Raw genomic sequence first — 21116 nt, 5'->3', positions numbered from 1 at the left:
ACAGTTTCATCGACATTTATTTTATGCTCCGGGGCCTGCAGAACTGATTGTGAAGTCGTCCAGGAAGATTTCTGACCCTTGTAACAAATGATGGCTGGAATGTGATTGGTTAAATGCTTAAATATGAAAACACACATCTGGAAGCAGTACAAAAAGGGAAAAGCAATGAAAGGACAAGACAATTTGGAATTTTTTCAGCAGAATTCATGGACAAAATATAATTCACGTTAGTCTGTGATTCAGATAATGTTAGGCCAGCAGAAAAGGCCTTGCAGGCCCTGACTGCCCACCACTGCAGTGGATGTTACCTATGCAGTGTATGTTATTTAACATTCATGTTGGCAATCACTGTTAAGTCCATGAAAATGAAATATTTTTATCAATGTCAAACGACAGCAAATATAAGTTCTGCCAAGTGACAATTTCAGTACAAGAAAACGAATTTGGGGCAGTTTCGGGATACTTTGGCTAGGGCTAAACCTGGGTGTGCCACATAAATTGGGTCTAGCCATCTGTGAAAAAATCTGAGTTAAAAATAAGCAATTTCTCATGTTTCAAAAAAGCACAATGGTATTGACTGTGTGTATATCGATGACAATGTTGGTTGAAGCCAGTCGCAATGAAAGAAGAAGAAATAAGGCATACCTATGAGGAGAAGTCACAATGATCTTGGATTTATTTGCCTGCAGGGTTTTTATAATGTATTCTTCATGGACTTTTTTTCCACATAAAGTTTTCTCTTCAGGAGTGTTCACATGTGATGAGTTAAGAAGAACCACATGAGCACCAGGGCAGATATAAAAAGTCACTGTGTCATCTTTATTTGCTGTGGTGCTGTATTTTGCATGAGGACACATGGAGACTTCAAGAAAATCAGGGTTGTTTTAAGCTAAATCAAAAAAAAAAGGAATAAAAATGTCAACAGCATCATCAAACACCTTGGTGGAACGTCGGCGGGGCTCGCTTTTCCGAAGTTACAATGAAGAAGAACTGACAAGGAAAGACGATACCTCTTCAGATGTCGGCGGCTGGAGTGGAACATTCCCAGATGGGGAAGATGGAGAGGAGAACGTTTGTCTGGAGGAAACCGTTAAAGCCAGGTCAGTGAATGTGGTATTTAAAAATAATATACTTAAGTCTGCTTCGCAACAAATAGCCACACAGATTAAAGGTAAAATCTTGAAATTAAGCGAATTTGCTTTGCATTGTTTACTTTTTCTTCTCAGTTGCATACATTAATTTTGGACTGACTTCATTTTTTTGCCAACGTCCCACTGCTATAAATATAATTGTAATAAACATAAAATTCTCCTTCTCTTGCATCTCCAAAGCTTTTCAGAAAAAAAAGCCCAAATGCCATGTTTGTTAAGCTGTGACAAGTGAATTGTCAAAGAGAGTGAGCCATTTACAGTATTTTAAATTGTTGTCTGATTCGTGGAATAATTAAATATAAAAAATAAAATACATTTGGAAATCTGACTTTTTTCTCCCCACAATTCATAGTGCACACACACACTATCAGTCCAATATTTCGAAATACACTCTAATTCAATGTTTTTTCAAAAACAAAAAAAAGGTGAGCTGTAAAACAATATGTATGTATTGCATTGTATTTTGGACACCCACCCTACAGTTTAGCTTAATCTCATTTGCAATAATTTTTTTAGCTTACAAGACAAATAAAAAAACTACAACAACAAGCAAAATAAAAATCCCAAATGATGGAATGGATCACCTTTAAGTCAAGGTACCAGTCAAGCGGACCTTGTGTTTCCTCTTCAGTCACACCTATTAACTCATTTGCTGCCATCCCCACATTTATTCGGTAATTAAAAAGTGTGAGGTTGAGCGCCATTCCTATTTTTTGGGGGTTTTGGTGTTTCTTGGGGGTTGGGATCAAGCTCCGATCAGACCTCTGGCAATGTTTTCCAACCCATGAGGGGGCAGCATTTGTTTTTTGTCCATGTTAGTGCTTTGTGACAGGTTCGGCTGTTGTTAAAGCGCAATAGTATACTGTGGATCAATCTGTATGTATTATATTGTATTGTATTTTTACAGCCGCCCTCATTTCAAGCTCAGATACCTCCAGACCCCATATAATTTTGGAATTGACTCTTTTTTTCTGATGAAAGAGAAGCGTCTAAGATTTCTTATGCTGCATTGAATGTTTATGTAGTCCTAAAATTCAATGTTCTGTAGGTGCTGAAATTCGAGTGACAATGACAAAAAACCCTGGCACTGGCGTGCACACATTTTTGCACGTCTGGCAGTGAATGAGTTAATGTCCATATTCAAAATATGACCAACCTTGTTCAACTATTTAAACACATAAAGGAAAACACGTACATCTCACTTTATCAGTTTATAAATGAAATGTATTATTATTATTATTATTATTATTATTATTATTATTATTATTATTATTATTTTCCAGACGCATAGGATTATAAGGCACATGGTCATCCTTAAAAAAATTGAAGGCTTTTAGGTGCAGCTTTATATTCTGGAAAATAGTCTGGAAAAGAATAAATGTTTTGATCTCTGCTTCAATAAAACACTCCTTTATACTTGATTACAGTGTTTTTCTCCGACAGTTTTTATTTACTTTGAGCAAAAAAAAAAAAGACTCAATTTATTGACTTATTGTAATCCTCGGGAGGGAGGGAATCAGCCCAGAGGCTTGTGAACACGCCACACGCGCGCGCGCACACACACAACTTGTATTTGTCGGTGACTTACCTGAGCATGAGAGTTCGTATTTCTTGGAAGTGTATTTGAAGTGGAACCGAGGGGGGGATTAACCTGTTACCCCCTCACTCCCCCCACCATTAGAGTCCCACGCCCCAAGGTGATGAGCGCCGACGAGCGGGAGCGTCTCCGCGCACTCTTCGATGCCTACGACACGGACCAGTCGGGCAGCATCGAACGTGACGAATTCTTCACCATCTGCACGGAGCTTCAAGTTAGTCCCAGCGAGGCTGAGTGCCTCTTCAACCGCTTGGACGTGAACAAGGACGGCACAATCACGCTGCCCGAGTTTATCAGCGGCTTCCACGAGCGACACCGCATGGACGTGGAGCAGGAGCCCAGACCGGACGAAGACGACGAGGAGCAGTGCGCCGTCGCCTGGGAGGACTTCGCGGCCCGGCTGGGCGAGCAGGGCAAGTTCATACCCAAGTGAGTACAGTACAGTACACTACACTTCAACAATTTTCCACACAGGCCGTTTCAGTCAAAAAGGAGAAATCCGGGTGTTTGAAGAACTATCGATTGAATTCTTTTACTGAAACGGAAGAGAGAGAGAGATAAGGGGGGGGGGGGCGAGAGACAGAGGGAGAGAGATAGACAGATAGAAAGAGAGAAAGATAGAAAGAGAGAAAGTTAGAAAGAAAGAGAGCGAGAACGCGAGAGAGACGGAACTAGAGAGATAGAATGAGAGAGGGGAGAGTTAGAAAGAGAAATATACAGAGACTCAAAGAGAGAGAGAGAGTGGGAGAGAGGGGGGATAGAGAGAGAGAAAGAGAGGGGGAGAGAGTAGATAGAAAGACAGCGAGAGATAGAAAGAGAGAGGGAGTGTTAGAAAGAGAGACAGATAGAAAGAGAGAGAGTGAGAGAGGTGGGAGCAAGAGACAGAGAGAGAGAGAGAGATAGAAAGAGAGAGATCGAAAGAGATAGAAAGAGAGAGAGGTAAATAGTTCGAAAGAGAGAGACAGAGAGAGCGATTGAAAGAGAGCGAGGGAGAGTTAGAAAGAGAGAGTTACAAAGAGAGAAAGGGAGCGATTGAGGGAGAGAGAGAGAGAAAGAGAGAGTGAATAAAAAGTCCAAACAGAGACAGAGAGAGAACCTGTATAAAAAATCCAAACAGAGAACAGAGAAGCGAGATATTCCCCGTTTGTGGACATTTTTCTATTCAGAGGACTGATTGATGTTGTCAGTGACGAGAATAATTTGTGGTGAAAATGTCTTCCTTCACTTGACCTGCAAAATAATTTTCACAGTATTTGTGAGTTCAGATCGTGGTGCGGATCAAGCAAAAAACAACAACAACAGTGTGATTAGATTAGATTAGATTCGATTAGATTAGTTTAAAACAGATTCCTATTTTACAGACTGTAGTGTCGGTGTCCAAATACCTGACATGTTTCGGCGTCTACTTCCGCCTTCATCAGAGTGTTGCACACATGCTCATTCACCGAACACACTCTGACGAAGGCGGAAGTAGACGCCGAAACATGTCAGGTATTTGGACAGACAGAGTGTTGGACACTGACGAAGGCGGAAGTAGATGCCGAAACATGTCAGGTATTTGGACACCGACAGTACACTGTCTGTAAGATAGGAATCTGTTTTAAATTCGATATCAAGTAGACAGAATGAATTTAATACAACTAGATTAGATTAGATTGTCTTAAATAACCTTCATTTTTCTCATAATTTCAAAAGTCACAATTCACAGCACCAAAGTGGTTTGCCGCTAACGGTTAGTGGATAACGGTTAGCCGCTAATGGTTTACCGCTTCAATGTAGCTGGCTTATTAGTGTTTGATAAATGTGGTTTCTTAAGCGGATAGCAATAACTAGTCCTCCAAGGCATTTTTCAGCATGTTTTAAATGTCTCCCGCCTCCAACAAAAAAGCAAGAAAGTGGCCCTGAAGGACAGGAGTTACCCATGGCTAATGTAAAGTGTTTTTTGTTATTGCATTTGTCAATGCTTGTAATATGCAGTGTTGGAGTTTGCAAGTCAAATTTTGCAATTTGCGTCTCAATATAATACACGGAATAGCAAATTCGAGAATCTACTATTTTTAATCTACAGTACAATTTGTAATTTTTCCCAATTCAGTGGTTCTTAACCTGGGTTCGATTGAACCTGTGGGGTTCGGTGAGTCGGTCTCAGGGGTTCATTGGATCCTCCGCCACAGAGGTCCGTCCACCCCTCAGTCGAGTCTGCAGTTAGTAGGCACACAGTCATTGGAAGAAGGGTTCGGTGATTTTGTGATAATACTCACCATTAATATGAATACTTTTCCGTTCCTCATAATTGGTAAAAAAGAATCTAGCCAAACGATCGTAATGAAAGTCACCACACACACAGTCAAAGTGGCACTGATTATTCAGCTGATTCATTCATGGTATTCATGGTATTGTTTCATTGCAAATTAGAATCACGGCAGAATTTTTTCTCTCCACAAAGGCGAATCCTTCCGTCCATTCAACTTGAAGTGTCCGATACCGTCATTTTTTTACTCTTCAGGCTTATTTAAAAGGGGGCATTTACCTGTTTCGACATCAACGGCCATAGGTCAGCATCATCCAATCCAAATTGTGCTTTCTGACAACTACCGCCCAAACAGGAAATGAACAGCGAAAAAGCGAGAATATGTATTTAGTTTTAGCGGCGAGCCAGATGCAATCATCAAAAGAGCCATATATGGCTCGCCAGTCATCGGTTCTCGACACCTGGTATAGCGTTTTATAGAGCATGTGACATCAAACTTCAACAATAATACGATCAGAACAAGATCCAAGAAAATCTATTACGTTGAGCTGGGATTATTACCCATATTTTTCTGTTGTCCATTTGAACATTTTATATTGTTATTCTTATTGAAATAAACTCCCATGGTAATCTTTCTATCTATTTGAGTTACTTCTGGGTTGAGTGAACGCTGGCACGTATGGCTGCCGCTGCTCACCCATTGCAAAACTATTCCTGTAACTGTAAAGTGACCTTCAGAGTTTTGAAAGACGCTTATATTATTATTATTATTATTATTATTATTATTATTATTATTATTATTATTATTATTATTATTATTATTAGTGTGTTCAACTGTAATTTTAGATCAAATGAAATAAGTAATTGGAGGTAATTCTAAGCTATTTTAGAGTGTTCCGCAAAAAAAAAATCATACCGTCTTTAAAATACAGTGATACCTCGGTTTACGAACCCATTGGCTTATGAACTTTGGGGTTTACGAACGTTACATTTATGAAAATTTTACCTTGACATACGAACTATTTTTCGGGATACACATGGAGCTGCCACAATGAGTGACGTGACGTTCGCGAACGAGCCCGCTCCTAACAAGAAAATGGTGGCCACTGTTTTTGTTCTCTATTCCCCACCTCCAGTCTTTGGTTAAAGCCACGTGATTGGTCAAGAACGCCGCAGTGAGGGGGTGGGGTTACAGACAGAGAGAGAGTGAGGACGTTCTCCAAAAAACAAAATGGCATCTTCGGTTAAAGTGACGTGATTGGTCAAGAACGCTGCAGTGAGCAGTTAAACATTAAAGAGACAGGCAGACGACAGAGAGAGAGTGAGAAAACACAAGCACACACACACACACACACACACACACACACACACACACACACACACACACACACACACGAAAGGGAGACGACAGAGCTTGAAACAAAAAAACAAAAGGGAAAAAAACCAAAACTGAAATGGTGAGAAAATAGATAGAAAACAGTGAAATTTGGACTCGTTTAAACTTTGATAGTTCAAAAGCACAGTGTAGACTGGAAGGTTAAAATATCCAATCAATCAGGCTCCACAAATAACCCGCACAAGTCATCTGTACACTTGGTGCAAAAAGCTATCAACCCAGCTAAACAGAACACAATTGATGAGGAACTAGATACAATTATCACAGAGAAAGCACCGACAAGGGATCATTCCTCAAGATGGTGAAAGAGGAAGGCTACGTTCCTCATCAATTGTTTAATACTGGTGAAACCGGCCACTCCATTCCCTCAAGCCATCGACCATCACAAAGGTAAATAAAACGACTTTATTATGCAGTACAGTTTATTTCTTTAATTATAATATAATAGCACATTTATTATACATAAAATAAGGTATATTTTGTGTAGTTTTAATGCTTAGAAAATTAGAAAGTAGAAAATTACATTTTATGCGGACATGGGAACGGATTATTCTCATTTTAATGGTTTCCTATGGGAAATTATTTTTTGGGATACACTCTTTTCGCCTTGTCACGCTGTGCAAGGTGGTGATGGCGGGTGCGGAAAAAAAAGCAGGCAGGAGGGAGCAGGAGGTTATGTTTGACAAATTGTATGAAAAATAAAGTCAGCAGGAACAAAATCTAAAACATCCAAATCATCTGAACAGAAAAAATACAATGTATCAAAAGAAAACCAAGATTAAAAGTCTGCCAAGGTTAAACAAACACATTCAATACACACAATGCATACAATTGCATACAACAGCATACAATGCGTTCAACATCATACAACAGTGCATCAAACAACAATGACATTCAACAATTACCCGACACCGAATGGTCGTGCCGGGGGTCCTTTTGAGTGTCACTGATTGGAAACGACCAGCACCTGTGCAGGTGCAGGCGGGGCCGACAGCGCCCCCCGTTGGTCGCCAACCAGATCATGACAGTACCCTCCCTTCAAGGGACTGCTTCCAGGAGTCCCAACAGTCTCCCCCGAAAGTTCAGACTCGCCCGGAAACGATGGTGGAGACGATAACCGTTGCCTCTCCAGCATATGATGGGCGGCGGCCTGAGGGGAACGGGACTCAGCCTGGGGTGGACGAAGACACGGCACGGGTCATCGTGAGCGTGAGTGCGATCCCTCTCACACGTTCACGCGACGACGCATGGCGCGGCGTGGACGTTGCACTGCCAGGCGCACAGTGGCACCCCGGACGGCCGTATGGGAACAGGTCTCGGCCGGACGCCGACGTGGGCGTGAACTGCCCGGCACCGGGGAAACGAGACCAGTCCTGAGCCGCTCCGGGATCCAGCGGTGAATGGGGTCTCGGACTGACATTGACGCGGCCGTTGCACGGCTCGTCGTGGATGCGACTCAATTCAACATGCATGACGACAGCGTGGCTGGACGTGGGCGTGCACTGCCAGACACCCAGTGTCAACCTGGACGGCCACCTGGAAGGAGGTCTCGGCCGGACGTTGACGTGGATGTTACGGCTCGTCGAGTGACGCAATTCAGACTCGACGAGGCGTGGGCTAACGTGGACGTAGCATATCCAGGCACAGGCTGGAAATGAGACGGGTCCGTTGTACCTGCGGGATCCGATGGTTGGTCGAGTAATTCTGTCACGGTTTGCAAGGTGGTGATGGCAGGTGCGGATCCCAAAAAGCAGGCAGGAGGGAGCAGGAGGTTGTGTTTGACAAATTGTATTAAAATAAAGTCAGCAGGAACAAAATCTAAAACATCAAAATCATCTGAACAGAAAAAATACAAAGTATCAAAAGAAAACCAAGATTAAAAGTCCGCCAAGGTTAAACAAACACATGCACCGCACACAATGCATACAATTGCATACAACAGCATGCAGTGCGTTCAACAACATACAATGACATTTAACAATTACCCGACACCGAATGGTGCCGGGAGTCCTTTTAAGTGTCACTGATTGTAACGACCAGCACCTGTGCAGGTGCAGGCGGGGCCGACAGCGCTACCCGTTGGTCGCCAACCAGATCATGACACGCCTTACACACTCTGTCTGGGAACCAATTAAGTTCGTAAGCCAAGGTATCACTGTATTGCGTATGGGGTTAGTCGTGAAACTCCATGGCTGAAAATGAATCCCACTCATGGAGATTTTGTCATTTTGCGTGTGTGTGCATGTTTTTCTGCGGTGTGAGCCCCAAGGGGGCTGACATGGGACGGGGTGCTGCCTTTTCAAGGACATTGATTATCACAGCGGTAATGTGTGATGCACAAGTACTAAAGACGCTCTTTTTATTCCTGGTCAGCTGACTGAGCACATTTTGACAAAGTGTGTTTTGAATTCAACTAAGACAAGTTAATATATGTGATGTAAGAAAGAAATAAAGCGACCTAAAGGAAGTTTGAAACTGAATGTTCCGTTTGGCCGTCATACCTGGCAAACGGCAGGGGACTTTTCCGAGTTGAACGACAGCGATGCCTCCAGGGTTTGTTTACCTTTCAAAACCCCGCCTCTCGGGCCGCGGAGGCAGTCTCCTGATATTTTACCGCGTGAACTGGAAAGACATTCAAGTGCCAGTCCCGGAAACTCTCTCATTTGAATGCCTTGCATGTCAAATTTCTGGACTCTCTCCCACAGTCGTAGCCACGGTATATCGTTCCCCGAAACCACATTGCGACTTTTTAGTCTACCGACTGCTGTCAAGCTTTGCAATTCTCAATGATCACATGTGGAAAAAAAAACAACTGGACACTTGTAAATATGGGTTGATGCCATATATCAATATGCTTTCTTGATACTTGCACTATGTAGTTTTTTATGAAACGGTTTTGCACATTTACGTTTGCACAGTATACAGTTGACATTTTTATTTTGTTATGCTTAGAATCTTGTTTTCTATCCTTTCACCCCCCTCCACCCGATCCCCTTTCAAATTGCTGCTGTGGACTGCAAATTTCCCCATTGTGGGACGAATATAGGTTTTCTGATTCTGATTAAAAGATTTCTCCGCTGTTCTCACACACCTCTCCGCTCTCTCACCAAATATAATTATTCTGGGGGATTTCAACATACACATTGACAATTCCATTCACCCCCTCACCAAAGACTTAATTTCCTCACTTGACAGTTTTGGCCCGCATCAATTCTCTGATTTTCCCACGCATATAAAAGGGCACACTTTGGACCTGATATGCTGCTCTGGCTTTACCCCCGCCAACTGCACAGCAAATTAACTACCTGTAACGGACTATTTCCTTGTCTCATTTAATGTTCCTATCACACTCTCTCTCCCCAAACCACCCCGCATCATGACTTATCGGAACATCAAACACATCGACACTGTCACCCTCACTGCAATGACTGCCACCCTGAATCCGGACTACAACTCCCCCCTGATGAACTTGTTTCCCGGTACAACACAGACCTTACAAACATACTCAACGCCCTTGGTCCTGTAAAGTCCCGGTCTGTCCAATTCACCCGGTCCGCCCCATGGTTCACCGCCCATTTCCGCTCCACCAAGGCGAGAACTTGGCAACTAAAAGGACTCTACAAGAAGACCGGCCTCACTACTCACAAGGACATGTACACAGCTCACCTCACCCATTACAAGGACTCTATCACACGCGCAAAATCACAATACTATTCTGGACTGATTGACTCGAACACTGGAAATGCACGGACTCTCTTTTCCCTGTACAACAAAATCATTCAACCCCCTATCTCTCTCCCCCCACACTTTCACTCATCAGACACCTGCAACGCTCTGCTTCTGTTTTTCAATGAAAAGATCGACAAGATTCACCTGCACCTCGGCTTTTCTGTATCTCTCCCCTCCCCCAACCTTCCTACTCCCCATCAACTGATATCTTCTTTTGAACTCCCTCATCCCTCATTAATTTCTGACTTCATCACCAAGTCCAAGAATTCCACCTGTCTGCTGGACCCCCTCCCTACTATTCTCATCAAATCTTGTCTACTCTCTCTCCTCCCTTTTATTTCAGATATTCACTCCTCATTATCCACTGGAATTGTTCCTGTCCCACTCAAAACCGCAGCTGTCACGCCAATTCTGAAAAAAACTTGGCTCCATTTATCGCTAAAAGTCTCAAAACAACTGTTGCCTCTCAGCTCCACTCTCACCTCACTCAGTACGAACAATCCCAGTCTGGTTTCCGTCCCCGCCACAGCACTGAATCAGCCCTCATAAAAAATCACTAATGATTTTCTCATAACAGCAGATACCGGTTCCTTCTCTATTCTGATCCTTCTTGATCTATCTGCAGCCTTTGACACCATTTCTCACCCAATCCTGCTCAACCGACTTTCCACTCTAGGCGTCACACACACCCCACTTAGCTGGTTTCACTCTTACCTCACTGGCCGCTCACAGTTTATCCAAATTAACTCATTCACTTCACGGTCCTCTCCTGTGTCTTCTGGTGTGACCCAAGGGTCTGTTCTGGGGCACCTTCTCTTTATTCAGAATCAGAATCAGAATCATCTTTATTGCCAAGTATGTAGAACACACAAGGAATTTGTTTCCGGTAGAACACGCTGCACTAGTATCGTTGTAAAAAAAAAATGCTAAGTGGCACTATACAGTTCCATTTTGGCTACTGTTGAAAGAGTTCAAAGAGTTAATGGCTTGGGGGAAGAAGCTGTTTAAATGTCTGCTGGATTTGGTGCACATGGATCGGTAGCGCCTGCCTGAGGGGAGTAGCTGGAAAAGGTGATGGGCAGGGTGCGGAGGGTCCAGTAGGATTTTCCGCGCCCTAGTTTGGATTCTTGCAGTGTGCAAGTCCTCGAGAGTGGGTAGGGCGGTGCCAATGATTTTTTCCGCCATCCTTATTACATACCTTCTTCCCCTTGGTGATATCTTCCGCAATTTTGGCATTCACTTTCACTGCTTCGCGGATGACACCCAACTCTCCCTCTCCAGTAAACCCGACGCATTTCTTCCACCACCGCAATTTAAAAAAGTCATCAATCTTCTTCTGCTTCCCATTTTTACCTTTTAACACAAACACTTCAATCTCGTCTGCTACACACGAGCTAGCGTCTGAAAATGGAAATGGCTCTGCTACACGGGAGCTGGTCACATAATGAACTCACGTGACCAAGTCGACCAATGGCGAGGCCGATGGCGCAACCGATGGAGTGTATCGATATAAACATAGCAAAATGGCCGGCGGGAGATGAAAAAGAGCTCCGTAGTAACCGGATTATCGTAAAAACCACGAATCGTACTAAACGGAACTAATTATACATAAAAAGACTAGAAATGTGCACGGGAAATGAAAATAGTGTCGTAATAAGCAGTATTATCAATATAAACGATATCGATATAACGAGACTTTACTGTATCTATCTATCTATCTATCTATCTATCTATCTATCTATCTATCTATCTATCTATCTATCTATCTATCTATCTATCTATCTGTCTGTCTGTCTGTCTGTCTATTTTGGTTGTTTGTTTGTTTATTTGTTTATTTGTTTTTTTGTTTTTCAGACATGATCTAGTTGTGACATTGTACCAGAACGTCAGTGTGAACGAGCCTCGGCTCGTCCCTCAACTGGAGAAAGTTCTGCTTAGTTTCATCAAGGAAATCAAACAACAAAATGCCGAGATGGAAAACTTGGTGCTGGCCATCAGGCGGTAATGATGCCTATGCACGCACACACACACACACACACACACACACACACACACACACACACACACACACACACACACACACACACACACACACACACACACACACACATCTGCTTTGGTGTCGTTTGTAACACAATGTTGTGTAATAACAGAGCACAGGATCAAGCATCCATGCAGCTCAGCGAAATGGAGGAAGAGATGGAGCAGCGCATTCACACCACCGAAAGGAAAGCGCGTGAGAAGGTGGGACACTTCATTAGGTACACCCTCACCGTCTTAAGGTCGCATCAAAGTATCACCTGCACTTGACAGACACCAATTTGTTAGGCTTTTGGTTTTTCTAGTTTGGGTGCCAATAAGGAGCTGGCCTTGGCCTATGGCAATGATTTTTCTTTCCACAAGCTGGCAGCATTTCCATTTTTTCCATGTTAGCGCTTTGTTCCACCTTTAACTGTTGTTAAAGCGCTATATAAGCCAATATGTATTGCATTGTATTTTGGACAGCCGCCCTCATTTCAAACACATATAAGTCCAGACCCATATCATTTAGGAATTAACTTTTTTTTCTGATGAAAGAAGAGAGTTTCATGTTTTTAACGCTGTATTGAATGTTATGTAGTCCTAAAACTCAATATTCTGTGGGTCCTGGAATTTGAGTGACAATGACAAAAACCCTGGCACTGGAGCTGACACATTTTTGCACATTTTTGCACAATGAGTTAACCACCAAAGAATTTCGAATTTTTTTCCCTCTTGTATAACAGTCAACAAACTGAAAAATTTATTTTAAATGTTGCCGGTGCACTTCTACAGATGAGATCAGATTATTAATGTCAGAACAGGATTCCTCCTTGACTGGATGAAGTATGACACCATCTCAAATTCAGGTCATGTAAATATGTACTGTAGGTGAAAATGACTATAAGTTAAATATCAGAGAGAGAAAATATTTATTACAGTATTATTTTTACATGCCATTGATTTAATCTCTTGTAGCTTTAGTCTTTTGTTTAGGTAAATGTTTAAAATTAACTCATTCACTGCCATTCATGGGGATTTATTTGGGAATTGAAAATATGACGTAGAGCGCCATTCCCGAACTTGTGTTTTTTTTTTTTTTTTTTTTTTTTTGTTTTTTTTTCATGCTTGGGTGCCGATAAAGTGCTGGCCATGGCCTCTTGCAATGTTTTTTTCTTTTCCACAGGGGGCAACATTTCCTTTTTTTCCATGTTAGCGCTTTGTTAAAGCACGATATAAACCAATATGTATGTATTGCATTGTACTTTGGACAGCTGCCCGCATTTCAAGTTTATATGACTTCAGACCCATATACTTTAGGAATTACAGTAAAGTCTCGTTATATCGATATCGGATATATCGATAGTCCCGGTTATATCGATACTATTTCTATGAACGCACTGAGAAAATTACATGCAAACAGGGTCGGATATATCGATAGTCCCGGTTATATCGATATTTTTTCGGACTCCCTTGAATATCGATATCACGAGACTTTACTGTACGTGTTTTTTTTATAGAAGAAGAGAGTCTAAGGTTTCTAACGCTGTATTGAATGTTTAAGTAGTCCTAAAACTCAATATTATGTGGGTCCTGAAATTCAAGTGACAATGCCAAAAACCCTGGCAATGGAGTGGGCACATGTCTGGCATTGAATGAGTTAATTTTACAGTTGTAATAATAATAATAATAATAATAATAATAATAATAATAATAATAATCTTCTTCTTCTTTTCCTTTCGGCTTTTCCCTTCAAGGGGTCGCCACACCAAATCAGTGTCCTCCATCTTTAGAGGTTTGATCCGCATGTTTGTTTTGGCCAAGCTTTTACATCGGATGCCCTTCCTGACACAACCCTCTGTATTTAATAATAATAAAATTTAGTTCAAGCACCTTTCAAAGCTCTCATCTCATCTCATCTTTCAAAGCTATCAAGGACACTTTACAGTCACAGACAAGCATAGATACAATAATAAATAAAATACAATTATAAATAGAATACAATCAATAAAACACAATTATAACTAGAATACGATAAATAAAATACAATTATAAATAGAAACAGAAGATAGAGCTACACAGAAAATGCCATTTTAAGTAGGTGGGTTTTGAGATGGGATTTGAAGGTGGGAAGAGAATCGATGTTACGAATGTTGGGAGGAAGTGAGTTCCAGAGTTTGGGGGCAGAGAAGCTGAAAGCTCTGTCCCCCAAAGTGCTGAGACGGGCAGGGGGGCACACTGAGGTGGAGGGAGGAAGAGGATCTGAGGGAACGAGAGGGAATAGAAATTTGAAGAAGATCAGATATGTATGGGGGGCAAGGTTATGGATAGCTTTAAATGTATAAAGAAGAATTTTAAAGTTGATTCTATATGATATATCCATAATATGGAAGAGAATTACATATCCATAAAAATCATCTTAGCATGTATTGCACAGGCAGATGATCTTGAGCGCCTGACAGTATCTAGCACAGGGGATTAGTGACAGTGGTTTAAGTGAGTACCAAGCTGGAGCTGCAAAGACTAGAACGGGATGCCGCTCCACAGGGTTGTGCAAAATTTCAAAGGGCCACTACACAGTTAGATTTGGGTTCCTGTTTAGAGAGTTAATTGCTCGAAGGAAGAAGCTGTTTTGGTCGGATTTTGGATTTGGTGTGCATGGATTAGTAGCGCCTGCCTGAGGAGAGTCGTTGGAAAAGGTAAGCAGGGTTCAAAGGGTCCAGTAGTATTTTCTGTGTCCTTGTCTTGGGTCTTGCAGTGTGCAAGTTCCCGCGGGTGAGTAGGCCGGTGATAATGATTTTTTTCTGTTGGCTGTCCATTGAAGTCGGATTTTGTCCATTTTTACTGCGTTGGAAGAACACAAGATTGATTCAATGACTGCAATGTAGAACTGTCGTAGCAGCTCCTGTGGCAGGCCATGCTTCTTCAGCACCCTCGGAAAGTACATTAGTTCATTCATTCATTTATTATTATTATTTTTTGCAATGGTTCACTTTAGTTGCACTCAGCTGCTATACTTAATGTGCAACGGGCCTCACTCACTTTGCCAACACCAAGAAACTTATGTTTAGTTACTTGAAAAGTTGTGACATAATCGTTATCAGTGTGTGTACACGTAGACTTATGTAAGCAGACCACGTGTATTCAGCTGACCCCGGGTCTGCTGTTTACTTTGTGACACGCCAAATTGGAGGCCACATATTTTTGACGTGGCTCGTCAGTCGTTCTAAAACATGACACTGAGTCTTTCTTGAATTCCAATCATTTAAGTAACATGTGATTGATTGATTGATTGATTGATTGATTAATTGATTGATTGATTGATTGATTGATTGATTGATCGGTGTGCGTATTGTTGCTTTCTTTATGTGTATAGGAGAAAAAACGTGGGGAGGCAGAAATGGAAGAGTTGCGAAGAACTTATGAGACCGAAGTGTGTGAGCTGCAGTGTAAAATCCAGAGGATGCAAATGGTAAGCACTGTCATTTTTTTTCTCCATAAAATTAAATGATCCACACTTTGTTTAACCCTCTCATGTACCCTGGAACCTGATCACATGATAAGCTATCCACTGTAGTAACCTGAAAGTGTTAAGTTAAATTATCTCATCAAAATCGTTGTTTTACGAGACTCATTAAATCAAGATAAGCAAAACAATATGAATAAAAAAATACAGTAAAGTCTCGTTATATCGATATTCAAGGGAGTCCGAAAAAATATCGATATAACCGGGACTATCGATATATCCGACCCTGTGCGCATGTAAATTTCTCCGTGCGTGCATAGAAATAGTATCGATATAACCGGGACTATCGATATATCCGATATCGATATAACGAGACTTTACTGTATGTGTATTTAAAGGACAACCGACGTCACTTTTTTGTTTTTTAAATGACATCAGAAAAACGTTTTATAGCATCTAAAATACCCAAAACACGCACTATGATTTTTTTATTCAAATGCAAAACACCAATAAAAATGACTTAAAGTGTCCAAAATCTGCAAAAAAATTGAGCTGCGAATTGGGCATTTTCAGAAAGTCCCGCCCCGAGTTCGTGACGTCACGCCAAGACGTCTTGCATTGCTGGAGAATAAAAACAATGGCTTCAGATTCGGATAATATGCTTTCTTATTACATATCTAGTTATGAATATGATTCAAATAGTTCTGAAGAGGAAAGCATACATGTTTACAATCGATTAAATAATTTATTCCGTGTCATTTTGAGGCAAACGGGCAGGGGGGAATGTCGCACCCAAAAATGGCGACCAGCTCCCATGAGGAATGAATCAGCCCGTTTCCACAGGCTGATAGATTCCTTTCATGGAGCTTGGACTCCCTCTGCTGGTGGCTTTTGGATGTAACATCAAGGTTTTCAGATAAACAGTGCAGCAAAATACATTGACGTGATGAAGGACTGCTACAATGTGTCTTTTTGTCGGTCAGGGGGGGTGTCCTTTCATGACGTAACGTGAGGACTCGTCACCAACTCAAAAACAAGACTTCCTGAATGTTCAGCGCGAGTCTTAAAACGCAAAATATAGCTATATGCGATGGAATCTTTGTAAAATACACTCAGTAGAAATCATTTGAAGCCATTTTACTAATTATGGACACAACTTGTCCAGAGACGTCGGTTGTCCTTTAAAAGTAAAATAAACATTTTGTTCATGATTTTTTTTCTTTTCCAATTCAAATGTCCAGTATTTTGAAAAAATAATACGAAGGAATAACCACCTTTCTTTTCGTAAATGACTTTTGCCAGCGGAATCACACATATGGCATGATGTAAGTAGCTGGAATTTTATGACTATAACCGATATAATATTTACAAAAAGTGAAAATAATACACACATGAAGATGAAAGGATTGGATTAAATTAGCCTTTATTAGTCTCGCAGTGGAGAAATTTACATTTCACAGCAGCAAAGTTAAAGAAGGAAGAGGAAAGGAAAGGAAGAAGTAGAAAAACAAAATACAGGAGCTGATGTAAATGCAGCCACACTCGCGGTGCCATCCCGAAGTCAAAACAAAAAACTAAATGACGAATAATGTGACACAACACAAAAGACAGAAAGTAATTAAATATTTAGCACTTTCTGCACCCTCTTTGTTGTATGAAGCAGTTCTAGTTGTAAGAGGAAAGGATCCAAGCGTCCTTTTCACCAGTGGATCTGGGACGTCATGGTTGAATGTGCACCTACACGACAAGCTAAATGTTGAATGCAAACACGAATCTATAGCATCCATTGACGAAAAGAGATTGTCTCACATCTCCTGTCCCACGTAAATCCGCTTCCAATTCCAAGCCGCGACAATTCCCAGAAAAACAACAACAAAAAAGCAGGGCTCGTGAGAGCACTTGCTCACGGCTGCCTACTCGGGTGCCATCTTTTTCTGATATGAATAGAGCTAAAATAACCACAGACAAAAAACAAAACTAAACAAACATACATTCTTCCCTTCAGCGGTCGCCACAGCGAATCAGTGTCCTCCATCTAACCCGGTTTTGTGCATAAACAAACAAACCTACATTGCTCTATCTAAAATTGCCATATACGTATTTAACATGCTAGTTTTGTAATTATTTCCAGGTGTTTTTCTATTGTTGTAGTTTTTTTTAATCATATCCATATTAAATATGTCATACAGATCGAGGAGAAGTACAATAATATCACAGTGAAGGATGAGAGTCCGGCCCTGAAGAAGAAGATTAACCAGCTCACACTGGTAAGTCTGCGGCAAGCAATGTTTTTTATTTTGTATTCTTCTTGAATCACTGTTGCATTTTGTGTGCACACCACCGCATTTTGCTCGTTGTAGGAGAATCAGCGGTTTAAACAGGAGCTACTCAAGTCCCAGACCAAAGTGGCCTGTCTGCAGAGCGACATGGACTCGCTCAAGACCGAGCTCACCGACCAGAGCATCAACTCTGAAAGGTCATTATGTCACATTGCTTTTGTTTTTCCTATGCTAGCCTGTTTTGAGAAGTTTATGTGGAATATAATTGGAATTATCCGTTATCAGGCAAAGACAGTCAGAAAGCACAAAATAAGTCAACAAGTCACGAATGTCAGCACGAACACAACTTGTTTACTGATTGATCCGCCAATGTTCAAGACCGCTACTGACAAACCCAAACACAGAAGTTAAAGATTTCACTTCCTTGAACATGAACATAATTTCAGATACAGACGCACATGTGCCAGGGCTGCTGCAGCAAAATTTTAGGTCATGACACAAGATAACAAAGTTATATTCAGAAGCTAAAAAATGCACTTCTTTGTTAGCAAAGATGCTAGCGCTAACACAACAAATGCCGTGCCCTGGCTGGTCCCGCGATGTTAAATACCACGATAGAATGTAACAATAACAGAGTCAGAACTGAAATAATACAAGTATCTGTACAGTAAGCACAAATGCTAACTTTTCCACTCAATAACACGATAATCATGACGTGGTTAAAAGCTAAAGAATCCACATCTGAAAACAATGTATGTATATGTTTTCCCTGTATTTTACACATTGTTTTTTTTATATCATTTCAAATAATGTACGGTATACTACTACTTTTATACGGGAAAAACAAATTGTGAACCGATCTTACAAAGACCATTTTGACTCAAATCCAGTTCGTCACAACTGATGGTAGCCAACGACAATGCTGCCGCCGATCGATCGCTACTATTGTCAACAGTAAAAGTAATCCTCAATCATGTATTTTTTTATCACTGTGTACGGTCGAATTAAAAAAAGCGTTTTTTTTTTTTAACATTTCAAATAATGTACGGCGTACTACAACTTTTATGCGGAAATTGTAAACATTTATAAGGGCAGCTATTAGCCAAGGTTGACAGCTGTGATATTATCGAGCACTACAGGAGATAATAAAGAATTATTAGAAAGTATTGCTTTTAACCAGGGGTGTCAAACTATTTTTTTCGGTGCAGGCTAGTTTGAAGTCACGTCTTTGGCCGTAGGGCAAATGCCAAATCTCAACGTTATTTATCTACCATAACAATTGTACATTTTGGTCCAGATTTCAGCAAGGATCATGTAAGATGACACACATGATTTGCTCCCACGGGCCACATAAAGTGACATGGCGGTCCGGAACTGGCCCCCGGGCCTTGACTTTTACACATGTGGTTTAAACTATATTATTGGAAAGAATGCTGTGTAATGATGCAGCTTTTGGATACATTTCTACTTGCATTGGGGCCAGAGTGGGGTAGTATGCCCCCCCCCCCTACTTGTAGCAGATGGAGCTCTGGTGAAGATCACCTCAAACTTCTCAATCACCTTTAGCCATTCAGTGTCAGAGATGGACAAAAAGCCCCCCAGTTAATGTCTCCCAGAGAATAAGGGGAGTTTCTTTTTTGTCACGGGGCGAAACAGGATATCCTGGAGCAAGTACAGACACACAGTGTGTGGTTGTTGCTTAGCAACACAACACAGGCAAGGCAGCCGTTCTCCTCGCTGTTGTTTTTCTTATCATATATGACCCAGACAATCGTGTTGGGGAGCCACGGCAATGTGAATGACATGCGACTCATGCAATCACGATTGTCACATCTCATTCAAAGTCAAACAATTTGAAAATAATCTATCAGCATCAAAGAAGGTTTTGTTCACAAAGAGAGGATTTAAAATTTATTGACTGAATTGTAATTTTTTGAAAATTTTAGTCTTGAAAAAATACAAACATAGAATTTCTGTTCAAAAAATGTAGTATAAAAATAAATTCCAAAAAAGAAACATTATTTGAGGGTGCAATAAATAAAGTATATCAGACAACAATCACAAATATTGTCAAATACAGATATCAATCTGATCAATAGAAAACACGTTTTTTACACCCCCTCAACCCCGCACACACACATTAAAGTTATGTGTACTGTATGAGGCGCACCGAAAAGCCTTATATTCAGTTGTTGTTTTGTTGTCACAAAAGATGTGAAGTAATATTTAGCCACAACTGGTCTCGCAACTACTCTCTGCAGTCATTGACCCTGTAAAAGTAGTGTGTAACCCCAGCCTCTAATGTAGCGTCTTATAATGTGGTGTGCCTTATATTTGGAAAACGTTTTCATTCATTGAAAGTGCACCTTATAGTCCGGTGCACCTCATACACCGGAAAATATGGTAGCTTGAAAGGTGTGAAATATCCATCTTGCTCACATAAGCAACATACTGTATTTACTGCTTGTTTATGATTGAAATTGATGTTATTTGCAGAGACGAGGAGCTAATGAAGCAGTTTTCCGAGGAGCGCGACATCCTAGAGAGCCAGATTGAGATCCTACAGTGCGTTGCGCGCACACATACCAAACTTTATTTTACTTGAATTTCAGAAAAAAATATATATTGTAAAAACATCACAAAAAATAATTCACATTTTTTTTTAATTTACATACTCAAAAGGGAGGCCAACAGGAAGCTCCATGATAGCAACGATGGCCTGAGAGCCGCTTTGGAGAGGACCAGCAAGGTAGGAAAGAAGGCTGGGAAAAATGTTTTCTATTCATTTTCCTATTTTTTATGTATTCTATTAAATGTATTTTTTTATGCTCAAGAATCAAAACAATGGCTTCAGATTCGGAGAACGTGCTTTCTTGTCACTCATCCAGTTATGAATATGATTCAAATAGTTCTGAAGAAAGCATACGTTTGCAATCGATTAAGGAATTTATTCCGTGTCATTTTGAGGCATGGGGGGGGGGGGATGTCGCACCCAAAAAAGGCAGAAGATGGCGACAAAGCTCCGTGGAAATATGCTCAAAAATTTTGTCACAACACACAAGGATTCACCACCGCGTTATTTGTGTTTTCCTTCTAATTTCGCCATCAACACGGATCAGACCAAACAAATTGACAGTTTTCAGACCAAACAAAGTACCGCAAAATGCATTGAGGTGATGAAAGGACTGCTACAATGTGTCCTTTCTCGGTCAGGGGCGTTCCTTCCGT

The 21116-nt window shown here is 41.0% G+C and overlaps 1 protein-coding gene across 2 annotated transcripts in view; it reads left to right on the top strand.

The window, feature by feature from the left end:
• Positions 1 to 695: 695 nt before the first annotated feature.
• rasef (RAS and EF-hand domain containing) overlaps positions 696 to 21116 on the top strand; it is a 30292-nt gene continuing 9871 nt past the window's right edge. Inside the window, exons 1-9 of one of the 2 annotated variants that reach the window (XM_088994155.1) lie at positions 696 to 1100; positions 2833 to 3177; positions 11979 to 12125; positions 12278 to 12368; positions 15520 to 15615; positions 17799 to 17876; positions 17970 to 18085; positions 20385 to 20453; positions 20571 to 20637. In XM_088994155.1, coding sequence (XP_088850281.1) covers positions 916 to 1100; positions 2833 to 3177; positions 11979 to 12125; positions 12278 to 12368; positions 15520 to 15615; positions 17799 to 17876; positions 17970 to 18085; positions 20385 to 20453; positions 20571 to 20637 — 1194 coding nt within the window. In that variant the 5' untranslated portion in view covers positions 696 to 915. The remainder of the gene's footprint in view (positions 1101 to 2832; positions 3178 to 11978; positions 12126 to 12277; positions 12369 to 15519; positions 15616 to 17798; positions 17877 to 17969; positions 18086 to 20384; positions 20454 to 20570; positions 20638 to 21116) is intronic. The other variant, XM_088994156.1, reaches the window with a different exon arrangement.

Source organism: Hippocampus bargibanti, linkage group LG04 (genome assembly GCF_051943395.1).
Source record: "Hippocampus bargibanti isolate YZ-2025 linkage group LG04, ASM5194339v1, whole genome shotgun sequence".
NCBI classification, from domain to species: Eukaryota; Metazoa; Chordata; class Actinopteri; order Syngnathiformes; family Syngnathidae; genus Hippocampus; species Hippocampus bargibanti.
Note: the sequence above shows the minus strand (reverse complement) of the source record. Positions and strands in the feature narration are given on the sequence as shown.